Raw genomic sequence first — 21,672 nt, 5'->3', positions numbered from 1 at the left:
TCATTCCAGGCCCACACAAGCTCACACCATGCCACTGCAAGTCAGAGGAAGAAGATGACAAAACAATTATACTAAACATGAAAGGAATTGTGTAACTGCAATTAGAGCACTTGAAACAGTGAAACTTGCATTTGCAAAAACTCTCCCAATAGCTTCTCTTTGTTGTTGTGAATAAAGTTTTTATTTCAAATAACATTTCACTGCACCTGACTTTGTAGTCTCTCAGCATAACTGAAATACAGCAGTAATCAGCAACTGAACAATCAGACCATAATTAGTCCAGACTTGAGTCACACACCAACAGTCCTCTCCAAAGAAAATTTCAGTGTATGATCTGGCATCGTTTGCCTCAGGAGCAGACTTTTCCCTGTCTCTTTAAACATGGTGCTCAAGTAAGTATGAAAGAGCGCATAGGACAAATAATCCTCTTCAGAAATTTCATGGCTGGGTCACAGGAGTTGGCTTCAAGCTGCAATGCACAACACTGACTTTATTCCTGAGGAGAAAAATTAATAAAAAACAGTTTTACATCAGGAGAGACTTTTTAATGAAATGAAACTTACCTTAATCCTAACCATTGAAAAGTTCCATGTACAATGTCCTATTCAACATGCTTCAGTAAAAAAGAGCTCATTATAGAGAGGAACTGTTGATAATTTAATTTTTTCTTAACCAATTTGTGTACTTGTCTGAGACTGATGACAAGCTTCTAGCTGACACGACACCAGCTGCACATGGAAAACTCTTCCCTTGGTAAAGGACATTTCCCAGTAGGTAGGCCCCACTTATGAAGTACAGTGTTTCAGGAAAAAAAACTTTTCAAACAGTGAAAATTTCACTAGTTCTCACCTGACTTAATATGGAGAAACAAAGCTTCGTGATCTCTTAGGTACCCTGGAGATGTTTCAAGTTCAAACAGGAAAAAGCTCACCACAAACAAATAATCCATAACTACTCAATACATGCTTCCAAAAACTGACACAGGAACTACTTACATATGATGAAACACTACATAAAGGCTGATGTTTGACACATGATTTTGACTACAAGGTGAACTAAGTTAGCTTAAGCTTTTTGTTTGATTGCTTGGTTGGTTAGGAAAGTAGGGCCCAAACCAGAGATCAAACTTAGCACCTCAGTAAGGTTACAGAATGATTTCCGATTTTGAACTACATGTATATTCACATATGCAGGGTGAAAGACAATCACTTCTCAGTGAGATGCCTACATTTTTATTTTCTCCTTTTCCAAGTGATCTACAAATCATTAAAAAATTCTCATTAAAAAAATGAGTAGTACTGAAAGATGGCTGAGATTTTTTCCACAAATTTCCGGAGTCAATAGGTAAGGCATTAATTTCAAAAGAAGTTCAAAGCAGAGAATCAATGTGAAAACAACCACTTTCATAAAATAAAAAATGTGAATGTGCAATATAGTTTAAAGTAATATGTCAATTTGATTATGAAAATGCAAGACAAGCCCAATACTGACAAAGTGTCTAGGACACTATTTGCATTTTCTACCTAAATGACACTTCATAGAGTACTTCTATTATCACTCTTCAGGAAACCTATTTTATAATTCTATAGATAATTCAGCACCATAAAAACCTGCATAAGTAGCATCAAACATTAGGAAGTGTCTTAGTAAAAACAAGTTTATTCATCTATTTTAAGCAAATAGGTAAATAGTCAGCAAAGACTTTTTGCCATGACTGTAAACTTTTTATTTAAAAAAATTGTGTTAAAAACCAATACATGAATTTCCATTAATGCTCTAAAAAAGTTTGTTCACATCTTGAAAGAAAATACATTAGCAACATCTCCCAGCAGAATTCATCTTTAAAAAAGTAAAACTCTAGGTGCAGAGCTTTTCTACAGTATCATATCCTCTATGTTTTAATTTAACCACAGGATTGAATATCATTCATCTCTATTGACACGACTGAGAGTTTACCTTAAATAGATGATATTCAATTATGTGTTACACATTGCCACAGGTACTAACATTATTAGAGGAGTGCACAACTGAATTTCACTAACAAAGCAAGACCTTTCTATATACTGCATCATAACCCTTCCTAACCAATACAGTTAATTTAGCTATATGCCTTTAAAATCATGTACGTTTTCCAAGGAAAAATACTAAAAATCCCACGGTCCAAATTCTGCTCCCACTTATATTCACAGGATAACTCGTAAGCACCATCAAATTGTGGTTTATAGCCAACAAAATAAAACCAGTGGGCCTGTAAATATAAGGGAAAGAAGAACTTGACCCATGTCTGTAAACATTCACAAAAGTCTGCAGTCAAAAGTGCCGGATAGGCAACCTATCCGCAGTACAATTATTTCATCCACAGAGAGGTGTGGGGGCAGGGAAAATGTTATTGAACACTATTTTAGATGCAAATTAAAAGGCTTTTTATGGACTTTGGAAAGACATATTTCCAGCTAGCTAAACCATACTCCAGTAAGACATAATCCACTTCTATCCAAATACATTATCATTTCATAGTTCTCTCCTTCTGATTCTGACAGAGTACACAATTCAGCAGCAAGCCCATGACTATAATTCAAAGTGTAAAAATATTCCCAAGACCCTCTGATCTCCCCTTACTCCTATTGATGCTAACAGGAGATCCTCAGACATAATGGCAGAAGGTCTGAAGAACCATAAACTGATCTTGATCTATGCACAAACAGAGGTGTGCATCTAAAGATCATCTACAGCTTTAATTATCAAATTTCATTCTAGGTCTTATTCCATATTAACCACATATACCATACAAAATGTAACAGAAGAATAGGTGCTTATACACACAATTAAGTATACTTGTTCTCCCCATTTGATTTGTTAGCCAATTGCTCTATTTACACAAATGCCTGTTTGAATGCTCTTGATCCTGTAAGAAACCAAACATTCCAATTTATAAACTACAAAGAGAGTCAAGGATGCTCAGCAACTTTCAGGATCAGACCCTGAATCAATAAAATGCAATCACAAACTAAGTTTGATATCTAATACAATTGCCTGGAATCATTTTATCCTCACAGTTTCCCCTCCTTCCCCAGTTCAAACCATGCTCCCACTCAAGCAGAGCGCTCTCACTAAAGTGGAGTCAGCCTTCAAAGTGAATAGGACCAGGCTCTGTCAAGCAACCACTGCAGTCTTTAAAAATATCTGGTATTTATTGCCATCCACTCTGGGGCAGACTTGTCTGCAATGAAAATGGTGTTCCTGGTGTTGATGGATAATTAGCAAAACCTTCAGGCTGAGCTGTATAGTTCTCCAGAGCAGAAGCAGAATGTGCCTTCAAGGAAGAGAAGAAGTTAGGAAACAGCACAGATAAAAACAAACAAAAACCTAAATCAAGCAAAATTTCAGCCACAATACCAATCCCACTCAAGCCAAAACAGCAATTACTTAAAGTATCATTTGAAGTATGCAAAGAATGAAGATGAGCAATGCTGCTGTATGCATGTGTTAAACTGCAGTGCAATTATTGCTCCGAAATACCAGAGTGAGAAAGCAGCTGGATTAACAGGAAAGATGAAGAAGCATTATTGGCATTTATTTTCCAATGCTGGAAGCCACAGCTGATTTGGAAAGCATAGCTTAATCAGGAGCTGTAGCATTTCACTGACTTTCAGCCTTCTTCATCTACATAGCTTGAGTATCTAAATGTTCATTTCAGTGACTGGAACTCGTAAACAAGAAAAAACATTTCTCCAAAGCAACCTCTGTATGTAGATTTCCACAGAATAATTCTCTGAGCTACAAAAAACATAGTTGAGATTAAGTAATTTGCTTGTTTTGATACATTTCCCCTGCTATTTCAGAGGTATCTGACAGTGTTTTGCACATTAAACAGTATTAGCCATATGCTCCCTCTCAAAAATTCATTTGTCACAGAACAGAGAAATCAATAATTCAAGACACTTTACTGCCTGTATTTTGGATGGAAGAACAAAAGCCCTGCTACAATTCTTAATCTGTACGTAAGTCCTTTTTAACAAAAGACAAAATAAGCATTTCAGTTATCAAATACAAATTCTGATGATAGCTTCAGTTAGTCTCTGTATGTTGATGACTGCACAAATGAGAGAGATGATGAAGCTACACGTTACCTAAGGCCACCTCAGGTTTATATTATAGGGAACTATTAAGACAAAGGCACAGCAACAAAGTCAATAAAATTTGCTGGAAGATGCAGAAAGGTACATAAATAAAACAGTTTTCCACAGAAATCTTTAAGTATTAAAATGTCAGGCTGGAACTGAGCACAGATTTTGCAGCTATGTGACCAGCTCACTAGGTTTAAAACAAATCTTATGAAAATTTTACGTGCTTGCCTTTTCTTTCATCTTTCACTCCTCATTCTGCATAGTTTTCAAAAAGGGTTTCATTACATTAATGACTTTCAGAAGCACTGTGCATTGATTATTACCCCAAACCTTCAGTAAGAAATTCATCTGATTTGTTCTTTACCATTATCCTTGTAATCAGTTCTCAAACATGTTACAGGTTTACTTGGTTAAAATAATCCCAAGAAGTTAACACCCAAGTACATATTCAAGTAGGTACTGGAAGCAGAACAGTATTCAGAAACGGGCACCTTACCTGTAGCAGTGCTGACTGTGCGGCCGCACTGTGCTGCAATTCCTGTAAGGAAGACTGTGCGGCACTTTGGGGGAAGCCAGGGATACCAGGGAGAGATAAAAGACCAGGAAAAACTGCATTTCCTGGTGTCTGCAGTCCAGAAGTCAAGCTGAAAGAAATCAAGATGTGGTTGTTATTAGGAACAATCGTATCAAATGTTAACCTATCTTTCGCTCTATATAAACCAGTATCTATACAAATGAGAAAAGCATCTCTTTTTCTAAGCTTCACAAAGGCCAGAATTTGCAAACAAAGCCTGGTCTCTACCTACCTAGAAATTATTCACACATATACAAACCAAGACCATTTGGGACACAATATACTTAAGAGGGAACTGAGAAGTTTTTATACCTTGGTTGTACCTACTCTACATACAAAAAAAACTTTATAGACAAAAGTTAATGCTTAGTATTTCCTTAAAACATAGAAAACATTGTCTGCTGTTATCTGGATGTGTCAATGGATGCCAGCATGGAATCCATCTGTGTAAAAGCTAGGAGGTGCCAAGTATTCTCATCTGAGAAATGAGATCACTCAGCACGTCAATGGATTAGCCTGTGGTAACTGGGACTACTGAGTACAACCTATTTAGTAAACACCATTTAGTTTCCAAAGACCAGTGGCAATCTACTAGAGAACTAAGTTTACAAATTAATCATAATTACTAACTAGGACTGAAAATAAGGTCTACGTATAAAGTAAAATCAGAGTCTTGCTCAAGAGAAAAATAAGTGGTACCGAGCTCCTTCAGAAACAAAAACATACCCAGCCTGTGCAACAAGTGCAGAGTTGAAGTTTGAGCTAAAGGCCGAGGCAAACCCTGGCAGGACCGGAGCCGGAGATGGGGCTGTGGCAGCTGCCGGCAACGGTGCAACTGCTGCTACTGCAGAGGATGCCTGGAGGCCAGGGAAAGAAGGGAGAGCAGGAGTGACAGAGGGTGTGTTAGAGACAGGAAAACCAGGGAAGGATGGGTTTGATGATCCCAGAGGTCCCTGGGCAACAGAAAAAAGGGAAGGGACGGCACTGGACAAGTTAAGCGAAAAGGGTGGAGCAGAGACTGTTGCTGAGGCGGCGAGTCCTGAGAGTACGGCGGCTGTGGAATTCACATGAGGGGCAGACACAGCTGAAGCAGTAGTGGCTGGAGTAGCTAACAAAGACCCTGGGAGAGTGACGGGTGGTGTAAGTGCTGGATTACCAGTAAAAGCAAAGTTACTGGTTAGAGATGTGAAAGGAGGAAGTCCATTAAATACAGGGGCAATGGGAGCGGTGGAGCCATGTGGGGCGAGGGAAATGGAAGCCAGAGAATTGGGGTTGTTTAGAGGAGCACTCAAAGAGGAGAGACCTGATAGTGCTGGATTCAGGGAGCTGGGTAAACTGACTGGCACTGACGCTGCTGAGGTGTATGCACGCCCGAGCGCTGAGAGCCCTATAGTGCCATGAGAAGGGCCAGCTGAGTGAGAAGGACCTTTGAAGGCTGAGAGGGTAGGACTCATGGGTTCTGTTTTGATCAAAACTTGTGGGATACTTGTGGCAACTGGGGTTGATGAGAGTTGCTGGTCGGGATTAGTAGGGCTTGTGCCATGCAAGAGGGAGGCGGATGAGCCACAGTTGACTGGCATAACTGATGGTGAGGTGGTTAAAGGTGACTGTGCAGGCAATGTTGGAGGAGTGGAACTAGAGCTGGTCACAGATGGGGATGGAAGACCTGGAAAAATGGCCAGCCCGGGCGTGGAGGAACGCTGTGAGGTGGGAGTGGCTGATGGAGTATAACATTTGACAGAGGACGTGGGAGGGTCAGAGCTTTGATTAGCAAGAGCAGATAAAGAAGCAAGTTCACTTGTCATAGCAGAAGGTAAAGCAGATGAATTGATTAATGAAGCGTCATTTGATGTCAGAAATCCCTTTAAGACAGACAAAATAGGGTTAGGCAAGCTAAGTGAACCAGGAATGGTGGTGGCAGGAGAATTAGCAATTGTTGAGGGAACAGGACTAGAAATCCCTTGGACACTGGGTGGCAAGGACAGAGGAAGTCCAGCAAAAACTGATGACAATGGAGTGGGATTACTAGCTGAAGCAACTGAAGAGGCTGCAGAAAAAGGGAGACCAGCAAATGGTGTAGTAGCAGATGCAAAAGCTTCACTAGGTGCAGGTGTAGCACACGGTGTGGAAGAGCCTTGTGGAGCTGGTGTAGCAGAGGGTATAGAAGCCAGCCCAGAGAAAACTGCAGGGATGGGAGTAGAGGTTGCACTGTGTACAGATGTGACAGGAACACCAGGTAATGAAAGGGATTTGATGACTGTAGGGGTTGGCGTGGATGGCTGAGATGTATGGATGGAGGAGGAGACCTGTCCCGGGAAAACAGGAAGGACAGGGGTAGACATGTTCATCCCAGAGATGAGTGGAGTTGCAGGTGCTAATGGATGGCTTATTGCCTTGACAGGTGATGGGGTAGGGACTGGAGTAGCAGCAGGTGTTGAAGGATTAGAACCATGAGGAGTAAAGAGCTGATTCGTTTGTGCAGAAAAAGCTGGAAAGAAACAAAACTGGTAAGAATACTTGAAACTGTCAGAAATATTTGAAATCAACACAAACACATTTTATACAGCATTTCAAAAAATGAAACACAGGCAATAGCTAACATACAATGTCTGTATATAAACAATCCACACTGGAAACTACAAAAACGAAACAAAAAGGTACGTACAAACACATCACACAAGTTGTACATTATGTAGGCTACTTTTCTTCTAAACATTTTGTGACATCTACCATCTCTTCATAATCTCATGCAAGACAGTTTAGATATTCAAGTATACTCTGTAAGAATAGTTACGTGATACAGGTAAACACCTGTATCTATTGGCATTGGATCACCTGGGCTCCTCTGCATTCACTCTCACTGAAGGTCAGAATTTCCTTCAGAATCAGTTAATTCAATGTATCATGATTTCAGAGAAGTTTAGTCAACATCTGAAGAAAGCTGATTTCAGGTGCTGGTATTTTTCTTTCTTTCAAAATCAGGTCATTCTCTTCACTGTGTTTCCTTCATACTTTGATTCTAAGAAGGTACACTTTTAAATTAATGTATCACACTACAGTATTAAACTGACAATGTCACTTGACCTTATCAACAAATATTGCTAGAAGTTGGAAGTCAGGCATCTATAATTGAGGCGACCACCTGACACTAGGAATATTAATTTGTATCAACCCTACAAAGCAAGTGAAAGAGACAAGTCAAGCCGGAGGAAAACAAGAAGGCACACTGTCAGAGTTCAGGGCAGAAACTGCATTTTATGAAGGCTGGCACATCAAGAGCCTTGGTATCTCTACATCTAGTACCCTGTGTAATATGTAATTAATCATTCTTCTCAAAACAACCCTTGTAATTTTAATTTACTTTAAAAATGGTCAGTTCAACTGTAAGCAAATCACCGATGCAATTGGCCAAACTCATCTCCTATAGGCCCAATAGGTTGGATTTCTCTCTCACCCAAATTCTATGCATAAACTAAATGAAAAATGGAATCTTTAAAATCTTGGACGTAACTTCATGTGATAGACTCCTGTTTTATGCATCTTGAAACTCTAAAGTGAGAAAGGTTGCAAACAAGTCATTTCCTTTTATATAGCCTTTTCCAAAAATCTAAACCCAGACTGCTCTGCTCTGGATTCTGTATTTTCCTTCACCCTGCTTCCAAGCTGAATACTCTCCCAATGATCACAATTTCTAGCCCAGCAAAGATAATCACCAGAGAAACACAGCTGCAACAGAACTCAAAGCTGTTACTGAATTTCTCTTCCTAAGAGACTATTTGACTCCTTACAACCTGTATAAACCTGTATAAACTACCTCGTAAAAATACATTCACACTTAAAGGGTATGTATATATGTATAAAGTGATTCTTTGAAATAGCAGCCTTTCTGCTCTGCCACGTCTGAGCACAGAGAAGAAAAGACAAAGTATATGGTCTTTTTTCTCCAGAAGTTCTTACAGAAGCTAAACTTATCACAATTGTGTTATCTCTTTGGGTATTTCTTAATATTAATATGCCTGATTCAATACATAAGTTCTCAGTTTATATTTGTCAAAGCTACCAAAGTATTATCAAAAATCTTGTACTAGTAGTCCATCATGGGATTTATTATTACTATTTGTATTATTATCACCTCAATTACCAAACCTCAGTACACCAAGTACCACACATATACAGACCAACACATGCATAACTCCCTTCTGCAAAAATAACTGAAATTTAAAGCACAAGACAAAACTGCAGGTAGACATACCTGAATTTAACAGTTAAGATATTCTAGATATGGGTTTCAACAAACTAGGAACAAAGACTATGTCTATTTTGTATTCCTAGTCTCCCATTGCAACTAATATATGGAATTAAAATGTGAATAGATTTTCAAATAGAGGTCCAAGGTTTTAACAACTGCAAAAAATATTAATGAAGTGTTTCAATACACTATACTGGAAAGCATATTTTGATTTAGCTTTTTATATGAACTCTTAAATGCATACACAGATGCTCAAGAAGATAAAACTCTAATGAGCTAACACAGAAGGCCAGATTTTAATGTTTCAACAACTGTAAGTGCCAAATGCCTGAAATGAATTTTTATCAGTTCTCAAGGGATTATATTTCAACTGTAATTAAATACTTCGATGCTTATGAAAATCATACTAAACAAATACATGATTTACATTTTCTGAACAATTAACAGAGTTACAATCAACATGATAAACCCCCTGCGGATCTGAATTTACCTTGATTTTGGGAAGGTTTTGCCTGGCTGGAAAGGTCTTCATTTTCTAAACACAGAACAACAGCTGATTATTTTAAAGCAAACAGAACTCCAGCAATGAATAATCCAGTCATAACAAAGAAAGAGGAGAAAATATCTTCAACACTTTTAAACCTATACGCGCTTTACCTGACACCCCTTGATTAGTAGTGTATGTTGAAGGAGCTGGTAAGCCTGGAGCTATGACATTAGCCATTGGAACTAAGCCAGCATTGTTGTAAGCACCTAAAAGAAGAAATGCAGTAAACATCTTATTTGTCAGAAGAACCCATATCTGAATGACCCAGTGTCTTTCGTTAAAAAGACTATTATCAAGATTTTAAGACATCTCTTCACTAAGAAGTCAAAGCCATTAATTGTTTGGGTTTTTGACATTATCTACCTGAGTGACACACATTATGATCCAAGTTTTAGGAAGAGAAGATCTCTAATTGTTTTTACAGCAGAACATAGCAGAAACTGAATTTTGATTTTTTCACCTTGAAACAGCCTGGAAAAGCCAGGTTTCAACTGCTTTCTTTCCACGTTACTTGAACAGCTTAATGGGAGGAAAAAGTCAGTGTCTGCAGCTTCACTTCTTTTTTTCCTATTCCTAACTTAAACAGCTGGTGCAACTCCTCCTCTAACATGAAAAGCCTTAATAAACAAAAGAGCTAAACATATCGATGATCATGACAAGCCCTCCACTACTACTGAGAAAATGTAGAGAATGACGTCCCATCTCTATGCATACCAAATTCTTAATCTATCACTCTTCAGTGTGTCTTTAAATGTAAAGAGATTGAAGTGGAACAGCAGATAATTTTTATATAAAGTACTTCTTGTACTGAACATGACTAAAATACCTTTTTCTCTTCTTTATTCTTTAGAATTGCTCTTGGGTTAGAGCAACCCAAACTGCTACTGTGCACCTGTGGTATACATTTCTGATGAAGAGCATCAGAACTTAAACCATAGGAATATACATACAATCCACAATGGTCCTGAATGACTGTTTTAAGAATATACTAACTTATGCTTCATGGCTAAAGGCACCACTTAAAAAATATTCAAAAAGCAGCAATCCACTTTTAAAAGTCCTCTCTCATTTCATACTTTCATGTGGTTCTTCTTGCAGGATAATTCATGGCCCAAAATCAGAGAAGTAACTCTGTGAACTAACAATCACTGTGTCTCAGAGGAAGCAGAAGCTACATCAAAACATATAAGAGGCAGAAAATAAAACATCATTCCAATCTTTCTAAACATTGCTGGAATCAGATTCAATAGTTATAGATCAACAACTGCAATCTCATCAAATGTTATTTTATATGTATGTGTATTTATCATCAGTGCCCTTATCACAAAGGTTTTTTAAAATTGTGTTGAAGTTTAACAAGGCCCTGAGACCTCGAAAACTACTTCATATCTAAAATGCACTAGTATTTATGTGCAGCCACAGGACAAACTTTGCGTCCCAATTTATTTCACATAGGATTTATGTAATATAAATTAGGGCTATTTGCAAGTTTCCTGTATGCTTTTTGGAGAGTAAAGCACTTCTAGGACACAAGTCATCAGACTTACTCTACCCACTAGTAGTGCCTACTTTTCTAGATTCTTTATAAAGACATTTGTAGACATTATGTTTGTTAGATGACTCACCCTTTAATATCCATGCTAAATAACATAACATGCTTTCTCACAGAAATGCCTTAAAATCTCCCTGAAATCAGTGAAAAGCAAGCTTGCAGACCAGAGCTCTTCACAGAATGGCAAATTTAGAACAAGTTTCCATCTGCTGCACAAAAAGACCAGAGCCGAACCATGAGATCTTCAAATTCCCACTTCAAAGAAATGGCCATTTAAGAGTACTGCTAGCAAAGCCTGTGTCACTAATTTTTGTCATTTGCTAGGAAGAGCATTTAGGTGGATGGATTACAGTTACCAGTGACAGAAGTGCTACTAATTGCATTGCTACCACAAATGTCTTGAATCAAACAATTGATGCAGTAGAACAAGAAGAGAAAAGCTTATAAAGAAAGGCTTGATCTTGCATGAGGCATGTGACTAGGAGTAATCAGATCAAACATAATACAGCAAGTGCAAATGCCATGCCCCTTCTGAGTCTGAAATCTTCATGTAAAAGTCTAAACTTTTATTTTAGGAAACAGTGTTCCATTGTGATGAGGAGACAAGAAAGTGCTTTTACTGAGGTCAATTAAGGAAGAGGTCCCTGCTATTCAGCAAATTCCTACATATTCCCATCCAGTATAGGGCTGAACCTGACCATATCTTATGTTTGACATGACAGCAACAAGTCAACAGACTTGTCAAGCCAAAGTCCAAACCTTTGTAAAAGATTAAAATGGATACACAGTCTCAATCTTATCTAACATACACAGTGTCTCTCATCAATGAACTACACTGTTCTCAGAACAGGACACTGAAGTTTTCTCACAATATGGATGTTGGAAAAATAAGTCAGTATATATTCATCTTTTTAGCAATTTTGCATTCACGGCAGGAAAAGGCAGAAACCAGTATCCAGAACATGCTTAGGTAGCACAAGCCAATTTCAGATCTAACTGTGGTCAGAGAAACTGACACTTGACATATTAATTAAAAGGCAAATGGATGGAACAATAGCATCAAGATAAAAACACACAGAAGCCTTACTTGGTGCAATAGTTGCATGTGGCCGACATGGTGGGATGGGGTATGGAACAGGCTTGTGTGGATTGTAGGTTGATGGAGCCTACATAAACAAAAACAGACAACAACAATAACAAAAAAAAAAAAAAAAAAGTAAAATAAAAATGGAAGAATAGTGAAAGCATTACCTAATTTTTGTCAGAAAGCTAACATTCAGAACTGCTGTTCTCCACAGTGAAAATATTCACGATATCAGATTTCTCTGTAATATCCATACTGACTGCATATATTTCATTCTTTCTCAAGAATGAAACAAACATAACTAGTACAACTTTACATTTTAATGTAATCATAGGATGGCTTGGATTGGAAGGAATCAGAAAGACCATTGAGTTCCAACTCCCCCGGCCAAGGGCAGGGATTCCTTCCACTGGACAAAGCTGCCCAAAACGCCATCTAGCCTGACATTGACACTAAACATTTCCAGGGAAGGGCCATCCACAGTTTCTCTGGGCAACCTGTTCCAGGGTCTCACTATCCTCACAGTAAAAAATTTCTTCCTAATATCTAATCAATATCTCCCCTCTTTTAGTTTAAAGCCATTACCCTCGTCCTATTGCTACAGTCTCTGATGAAGAGTCCTTCTCTAGTCTTCTTGTAAGGCTCCTTTAGGTAATGAAAGGTCCCTTTTAGGAACTAAAATACCTACTGAGCACAAGTGGGAAAGAGAACTCCTTCCTGCCTTGTTGATTTCACACTCTGCAGCTGTGGACTGAATTCTCATTTTAAAGATTTAGCATATTTAAAACTGACAAATACTTATGAGTATTACATTATACTTCAAAATAATACCACTTAGTGGGAAACAGCTCACAATACAAGTGGAAATAAAACATTAGGACAGTAATTCTAGATAGTATCAGGTTCACTGAAAGTTTGTCACACGTTTAAAAATTTTGAAATATAGATCAACCATGTTAAGAAACAAGTATTTCCTAAATCACTTCCATAATTCACATTTCTATGATGCAAGCATTTTTTATGTTCATGAAGGAAAACCCCAGAGACTGTAACACAAAATTGCATATATTGTATCTAAAAATTCCACTAGCTTATAATGGAGTACTAAAACTGCTTTTAGTTTTCTCTTCTGCTACTGTAATTTAAATTCTGCTTGAATGAGCACACACACTGTATCCACTAGCGAATCCTATTCCCCAAAGATATAATCTACAGCTTGATTCTGTTCACGTTGTTCTAGAACATATCTTTATTCTTCACTCAACTTTGCTTAAATTACTGCTCTACATTCTTCTTGAAACATAACAACATTTCATATAAAAGACGTATTAAATCTGCAGTTGGTTAGACTTTTTTTCTTAAAAGTTTCATTTACTTATTCATTTATCAGACATACTGGTTTGGATGGGCCAAGTATACGGGCTGCTATTCCTTTTCCTTCACCAGTACATTCTTCTGTATCCTTTTTGATGGGGGTTCCCTGAAACAAAAGAAAATCAACTATTAGGGATTATTTTAGAAGTAAATCTTGCTATAGAATTTCTGGCGTATTTGCCTTATATCTGAACTACATTTGAGTTTCCAAATATTTTAAGAGCAACACATGTTTTGGGGGGAAAAAAAAAATGATGTTAAATGCTAAAGAAGAGCATTCCAATAGCTGGGTATGTAACACTGGGCTTTTGTAGAGAGATACATACTAAACAGTCAGTCTGAATTTTGATCTGTGGACATGATAGCTTACACTTCCATTCCTTAAAGTGTTCACAGGAAATACTGCTCAAAAACTACTCTAAGGTTATCAGTAGTACTGCAGTGATCACATTAAGCCATCTTATGTACGAGTGAGGTTCCTTATACCTCTCCTGATTCTGCCAAATATTGCTGTAGTTTACAATGTTCTCCATATATGAACAGTATCTTATTTTTGCAGTAATTTTTACACAAAGCAGCATAGGAAGAATATGCAAATAAAAATAATTACAGTCCACTGTGAAAGTGAAATGGATGATATAATTAAAATCACTGCTTTTAACTCCACTTTTCCTCATATGTGTATGAATCCTACTTTGGTTATACTATAATGAATCCTGAATCAAGAACATCATGAAAAGCAAATGCTTACTGGAAAAATCCCATTTATACGGCTTGGTTTGCCCTTGGGATAAGGGTTGCCAGGAATCATGCCACAGGATGATATCATAGCATGAGGAGCCTTACAACCCGTTTTTGAAGCCTGCAAAGTAATCAAGAGAGGTCATCATTTGCTATAAAATTCAATGCTTTAAAGAAATGCATTAATATTTCATGACATTTAGACTGCATAAATCGATCTACGGGGAACAACTCAAAGCTTTGTCTTTATCTGTCAGATCTTCTTGCCAAAAAGCCCTTGTGAAGTTCTGCCAAAGCCCCATTTGCTTTCAGTAACTCTACTCAACTCATCTCAGCTTGTACTGAATTTAGGGTTAAGCACTTGGTGTTCTCTAAAACAAACCCAGACTGTTTCCTCAAGTACTGGTTATGTTTCTCTCCCTCTTTCTCCACATTATCCCAATGCCCGACAAAAACTTCCCTTTTCTTGCATATACACTACACAGTTCTTATCTTTCTTTAACTGCTTCTTTCATCCTCTTTTCTACCAACAGTTCCCAGCAGTCCTCAAAGGAAGTCCTGACCCCACAATGACCGTAAAGACAGAAACAATACTACATTTGACAGAATGAAAGAAACAGAGTATCTTGACTACCTGCTCAAGAATTCTTCTGCACCTTTTCTTCTCTGACATATTAATTCTGAATAGATCTTCAATAAGGCGGTAATTCTGAGCATCAACAATGTTGCTACAAATAGAGATGTTGACAAAGGATTACTGTCATTCTATACACTTATTAGAAATAATGCACTATTGAAAAATGATCAACAATTATTTAGCCAATATCCAACAGTTCATTAATAAAAACATAAAAAGTTCAGATTGTAACATTACTACTATTACTAAAGCAAAAACCTTAATATAGACTTCATACCTGTAAGTGAAACATGGTATCAAAATCAATATGGAACCACGGATAGTGATGGCTAGACTTTACAATAAAAATAACTAAGCTGACAAAATGGATTCTGGATCACAGCACTTCGTTAGAAAATTTTAATTGCCACTAGCATACAATTCCCAGCAGAGCGGAAAAACCACCAGCTACTGAATTTGTCACTGCTGCTTACTAGGCTGATAAACAAATTTTCATCTTGTTTACTCCAGAAAAATTAAGCTGAAACTCCTAGCTACTCTACCCGTGTTCTGCAGTACTAAAGAAACTCCTCAGATACCTCCAAAAAGTACCCTTCCTTTTCCCTTGATCCTCTTTCAAAAATGAAGCTAGACATAGCACAGAGAACAACAAAATGTGCACATACAGGAAGGCTAATGCCTGGTTCCACTTGCCTTGTTCATAACCCTGACCACAACATTTTTACTGATGTCAAGTACTATGTTCCTGCCAAGACACTGAAAATACAATTCAGTCACTTACAGGACAACTAATCAAAGGAGGAAAACATAAGAATAGACACAATCAGCAGAATGTTGAATAAAGCCGTGAAAAATACCTGAAAGACTATATTAAAATGTGAATGATCACACCAGCTGAAGTGTAGCAACAAAAGAGCCTCTGAGCACCAATCCCATGTCAAGAAGAAAAATGAGTTAGTTTATTATACCACTGAACTGCCTTTAGGCTACCCTGTTTTGCTTTGGTCTGAAAGAGGAGCACTCATACAGCTTCTCACACTTCAACTCTAAAAGGAAGATCATGCCTATATCATCAGTCCTTATTATTTTATGGATGTTTATATCATATATTTATACCACTCAAGATATTCAAACTAACTCTAAGCTGTAATGTTCATATGCAAGGAAGACATACTCAATGCAAACAATAACAAAACAGAACACTTCATATAAAAAATCCCCTAAACCAGGCAGAAGAGTTCCAATATATACAATTGTAAAAGGTAAATCTTTTTATAGACATTAGATCTGTAAATCAAATGTATCAATTTGAGTGAAGCACTTAACACATTTTTACATAAGTAATAATCAGAGGACTTTTCAAATGCAAAAGAGTAAATGCTCAGAATACTCTCATCTCAAACCCTTTACATTTCATTAAATAGAAATAAGCTTAAGGCCCTCATCATGTGAGGATCTGAAGACTGCTCTAAAAATACTGGCTAAGGAGCAGTTTTCCAGCAGGCAGAAACAGCACAGACAAGACTCAGATGAACAACAAATTTGAGCTTGTCGTCTTTTAAAGTCACATCAATAGCAGATATGTGCTTTACCTTAACTTCTTCCTTCTAGAAATACATTAAGTTTTACATAGTCAAACATTAGTAAAAACAGCAAATACATCTTAAGGACATACAACACGAGAGATACTTACGATGCCAAGATTTCAAGGGCAATAAGTTTATCTTTACTGAATGTGAAACAGTTGAGAATATTAACCATTTTTGATGCCGGGACTGCCACTATTTTCTGAAAAGCAATTAAGAAAGAAAAGAACATATATAAAATAATGCAACACAATTATTTTAAATTGAGAACTTAATAACAGCAATGTATCGTGCATTTCAGTAAATGTTTAATATTCTTTTCCTCTTGCTGAGAAGGAGATTCTATGTGCATTCACACTATGAGACCATAAAAAGAGAGATGAAGAGGATACACAATTAAAGGGTAACTGCTAATGCACACATCACAAATTTAAAATGAGATTAAAAGAGAGAACATATTCCTGAAGATTATTACATAAGAACTTACATGTTGCAAAGCCTTTATTGCCTTGAGCTGTGGTTCAGCCCAGGAGAAGTATCTCAGTAACTCAACAACCTGCATCAGAAAAGTCCATCAATTAATCTTTTGTGTATATCAGAAATGGTGCTAAGAGTATCAACATGTTCTTTACATTCACAGAGTATGGTGTTATACAGCCAAATAGACAACTTTGTAATGTTTGGTTGTAATGTTTGATTACCTCAGTGTCCATAAGTACCTAATGCTCTTTTTACATCCAAACAGGTTGCTAACTAATCCTACGTTGCGAAGGGAAGACTTTCTATTAAAGTATTTAAAACACACATACATTCCTCACTATGCATTTTTATATATACACAATTCCCACAGTACATAGGAAGCAGAAAAGCAAACAAAAAAAACCTGCAAATAGGACCAAAAATCATAGAATCATTTGATTTGGAAGGGACCTTTAAAGGTCGTCTGGTCCAACTCCCATGCAATGAACAGGAACATCCACAGGTAGATCAGGTGTTCAGAGCCCCATCCAGCCTGATCCTGAATGTCTCCAGGGATGGGGCATCCACCATATCTCTGGGCATCCCATGCCAATGCCTCACCACCCTTATTGTACAAAACTTCTTCCTTGTATCCAGCCTAAATCTCCCCTCTTTTAGTTTGAAACCATTTCCCCTTGTCCTGTCACAGCAGACCCTGCTAAAGAGTCTGTCCTTTCCCTTCTTACAGCCCTCCCTTAGGTACTGAAAGACCGCTCTCAGCTCTCCCCAAAGCCTTCTCTTCTCCAGGCTGCAAAGCCCCAGCTCTCTCAGCCTTTCTTCATAGGGGAGGAGTTCCATGCCTTGCAAGGCAGCGGTTATACACTTAAAATTTTAGAAAATCTATGCAAAATAATTCCAAATTCCATGATTATTTTCCCAATTTTCCTCATGCAAGAGGAGCTAAAATCTAATGTTTGATAATACTAAAGAATTTAGAACTACTTTTAACAGATTAACGTTGATACAGTAATGAGGAAATAAATCTCTTCAGCTTCAGTATGACTGGAGATACATTCTATGTTACTGAATAGACAAAACCAACAGCTCCCATTAAATTTGCAACTGCGTTGACTTTACCTGTTCACTAGAGAAGTATCCATGAACATATTCAATAGCTTTTAATTTGTACTCAGTCAATACAGCCTAGAAGATACATAAAAAGAAAAAAGACATGTAAGTAGCCCCCAAAAAATCATAATTACAGCACAGTCCTGTTAAACAAACCTATTAATCTAAAAAATATATTTGACCTTGCAAAATGACATTTACACCATTAACTGCAATATTTCTAAGTGACTGCATTCTCCTTAATTAAGGGAACACTGAAAAGCAGAGAAAGGTCATTGAAATTTTCTGTTTAAAAAACACTTTTTTTTTTGTTTATTTCATTTCATATTGCTTTGGTTTAAAGCTACACTGAAAGAAACATAATATTCATTCTTATTTTTGCCTCTAACGTTTACATCAACCTTATGTTGAAGATAATACAGATCGTTATTCATACAATCTCTTAGTACATCCCTATAAAATAATGAGCTGAGTATCTTACTTCAGTGAATTTATGGAGAGTGGGAAACAAGACTGCAACATACAGAATGAAGTTCATGATAAAAGTTTGCTCCAGGGGGCTTTGTTGTCTTAGCCCTAAAACCTGCCCCTATTCTTTCTTTTTTTCCCATGTCCTTCCACACAGATGGAAATGAAGGTCTTTGTTACTGCAGACTGCCTGCAGGAGCACAGGTGCACAGAATCCACTTGCACACTGTTCAAGGTAAACTCCCATACCTCTTCATGAGCCTGAAACTATCAGAAACGCTGAAGTCAGAGGGAAAATGCACTTCTCTCTTCTTTTTTTTTTTTTTTTTTTTTCTTTCCCTTCCTTTTCTTTTTATATTTGTGGGGAAAAACCCAACACAAAACTAGCATGTCATACAGCATATAAACTGACAACTGATAACTATACAATAAGAAAACAAAAAGCATTACTCTGTTTTGCTGTACATACCATTGGTTTATTTTTTTAATTATCATAAATATGCATGGCAAAAGATGGCACTAAAGCTGCACATTAAGACGTTTAAATAATTTGTTCCTGCTAATTGTAGGAGTGAAAGCGGAAGGTATAGTCAACACAATTGACTAATGAGTCACATAGTAAAGAAGATTCCTCCACATGAAGTTTAAAAAAAGCAACAAAGATTCAGCTGAAGATTACACTGAGGCAGCACAATTAGTATTAACACAGCACAGCACTGATGCTTAGATAAGCAGTAAATGCAGTTTACAGGAATACAGGCAGATTAGGAAATACAAACGCCTGACTTCCCATGCCCCAAACCCTTTTCTCTGTAGTATTTAGTAATCACAGAACGTATTCTGAAGGGCTGCAATGCAGATGTAATGCTTGAGACATTGCTCCTTTCCTCCATCAATTCTCAGAAAAAGTCCTTCACATGCAGGCTGTTCCCTGATTTTATCCCCATATTTCCCATGACAGTCCTTAGGTTAGGAGGCAAATCCATACCCTGGAATTATTGTGTCATATCCTTAGCTGGTAACACAGCATAGGTATATATACATATATGCCCAATATCCAACCTGCTTTATAAAGAGAAGTTTATGACAGTGACCTTATACAAAACACCCACAGGTGCCACTATGCCAGCAAACAGCACTGGGTCTTTTGTGCAAAACCACTTTGTACCCCAATATCACCCAAAAGAATAACTTCAACCATGGCCATTGCTGCATCTCAAGCAGGAACTGCACCCTCTGGTACCATAACACACTGAGCAAATGATCCTTTCTGGACAGCCCCTCATAAGGACAACACCTGGTGCATACCCTTCCCTTCCACACCACAGCAGCTTCAGCAGAACACGTACTGATTCTGATGTTTCCTCACCTCTGCTTGACCTCCCAACTAGCTATCCAGGCTTGAACTTCCAAAAAAGGCAGGACCCATGCTTCCACTCATCTCTCAGTGATCCTAAAGGATTCTGACACTTATTTTTCTGTTTCCATTTCCATCAGTTAGGAACTGCCCCAGCCACCCATCTCTAGCTTCCTTTTCAAAAGCAGAGCTCCGTGCAGAAAGAAACATCAGCATCTGTCAGGGAACAGGTCTGTACCTCTGCCTTCTACACCAAGCAAGTATTTTGCTCAGCACTTTTGTAACAGCAGACACATCACCAGAGTTCAGAACATTGACCAACCTGGAGGAAGGAAACGCTCGTGAACTGGTGGAGATGTGCATTTGAATATGGCAAGCAGCCTAGAAACTCACCAGAGTGTGTGATTTGTGTGTTCTGTCTCCTAAACGTACATATAAAAGGTGGTATATAAAATACATCTCATGTTACAAGCTCACTTCTTCAGCGGGATGAGCCAAGCATCCCTTCACCCTGATCGATGTGCTGATAGGTTATTTTGGCTTTTATTACCATTTAAAAGCCAATGTATCTCAAATAAGCATTCTTCAAGCACATCTTGTTAGTTCTATGGTAACAGTGTAGACATTGGATCAGTTTTCTGAGAAAATAAAACTACCTAACACCAAGCAAGCACAGCACAGCTGCCTGATGCTGCTGTATACAGTGACCAGGATGCACCTGCAATGCTGGATTATGGTTTTCCAAGCTGAGGTATAATTTAGTCTTTATTTAAGCCTCAAATGATAATTACAGTACACAATTTAACATGGAACATTCCTCAAGAGGAGTATTCTACCACCAGACAGTTAAATTAACATGCAAAATGAGAAGTTACCTTTCTAATTTCATCCAGCACGGTTTCAAATGATTTCTTATCCATCTTTATTAGTTCACTCAGTGCAGGTATTTGAATAGAAGGAAAAACAACCGCAAAAAATAAAGTAAAAAAAAAAAAAATCTAAATCAAAGCCTTCAACGAGAGTCTTTACGCAGACAGAAATACGTAAGTTTTAAAAAAGGTTAAAATAAGCAGCGTAAGACGAGAGGGGATGGGATGCTGTCGGTCCCTCAGCGCTGCCGGAGGCAGACAAAGGCAGCGCGCCGGGCGCTGCTCAACGCCCCACCACAACCCGCACCCGGCCTCTACACGGCCCAGGGCCGCTCGCAGCTCTGCGGGAGGAGATGGGCAGGGCAGGGCAGGGCAGGGCAGGGCAGAGCAGGGAGGAGGCCGAGGTAGCGGCAGAAAGACGGCCGAAGGGGCCGCTCCCCTCAGCACGCGGCTCCGAGGCCCGCACCCGCTCGCAGAGCGCTGCCAGCCGCCATGGCCGCGCCGCCAGCTCTGCTCCGGCGGCCGCAGAGGCTGAGCGCGGCCGAACACTTCGAAGCGGGACTCAGCAGCGCAGGAGACAGGAGCCGGGGCGAGGCAAAGCGAGAATAAGCGAGAAGCTCCACAGACCGCACTGCCCGCTCCGCCGGTCCTGCGCCTGCGCTGGGCGCACAGATATGACGTCACAGAGCAGCCCGAAGGCCCTGTCCCATCTTGGTCGTCTACAACAGTGCCTGATCAAAATGGCGGAGCTGAGAGCCAGTCTGGAAGCTTTTCCAGCCTCTGAGTGTCTCTTCAAAACGCTGAGTCCTTCCATAGGGCTTCTTTGCTTTTTCTTCTCCCCACAGCCGCTTGGCGGGGAGCGAGGCACTGCTTCGGACAGCCCAGTGTGCGGAGGTGTCCCCCCGTCCCTCAGCCCCTCA

The 21,672-nt window shown here is 38.6% G+C and overlaps 1 protein-coding gene across 4 annotated transcripts; it reads right to left on the bottom strand.

The window, feature by feature from the left end:
• Positions 1-295: 295 nt before the first annotated feature.
• On the bottom strand, positions 296-21,580 carry PROSER1 (proline and serine rich 1). Of its 4 annotated transcripts, none has more exons than XM_031615884.2 (13): positions 20,759-21,580; positions 18,068-18,133; positions 16,959-17,027; positions 16,579-16,673; positions 14,883-14,976; positions 14,259-14,369; positions 13,530-13,613; positions 12,137-12,215; positions 9,608-9,703; positions 9,441-9,485; positions 5,428-7,189; positions 4,624-4,771; positions 296-496 (listed from the first exon to the last, which is right to left on the bottom strand). In XM_031615884.2, the coding sequence occupies exons 1-13, from the start codon at positions 20,801-20,803 to the stop codon at positions 491-493; spliced, it is 2,700 nt and encodes an 899-aa protein (XP_031471744.1). In that variant the 5' UTR covers positions 20,804-21,580; the 3' UTR covers positions 296-490. The 4 variants fall into 4 exon arrangements, with proteins under 4 accessions (XP_031471744.1, XP_031471743.1, XP_089988828.1 ...); XM_031615883.2 differs by lacking the exon at positions 296-496 and adding an exon at positions 503-3,313; XM_090132702.1 differs by lacking the exon at positions 296-496 and having other exon boundaries at positions 4,623-4,771; positions 5,428-5,558.
• Between the last annotated feature and the right edge of the window lie 92 nt (positions 21,581-21,672).

The sequence above is a fragment of the Phasianus colchicus genome, chromosome 1, assembly GCF_987193195.1.
Source record: "Phasianus colchicus chromosome 1, bPhaCol1.hap1.1, whole genome shotgun sequence".
Lineage (NCBI taxonomy): Eukaryota > Metazoa > Chordata > Aves > Galliformes > Phasianidae > Phasianus > Phasianus colchicus.
Note: the sequence above shows the minus strand (reverse complement) of the source record. Positions and strands in the feature narration are given on the sequence as shown.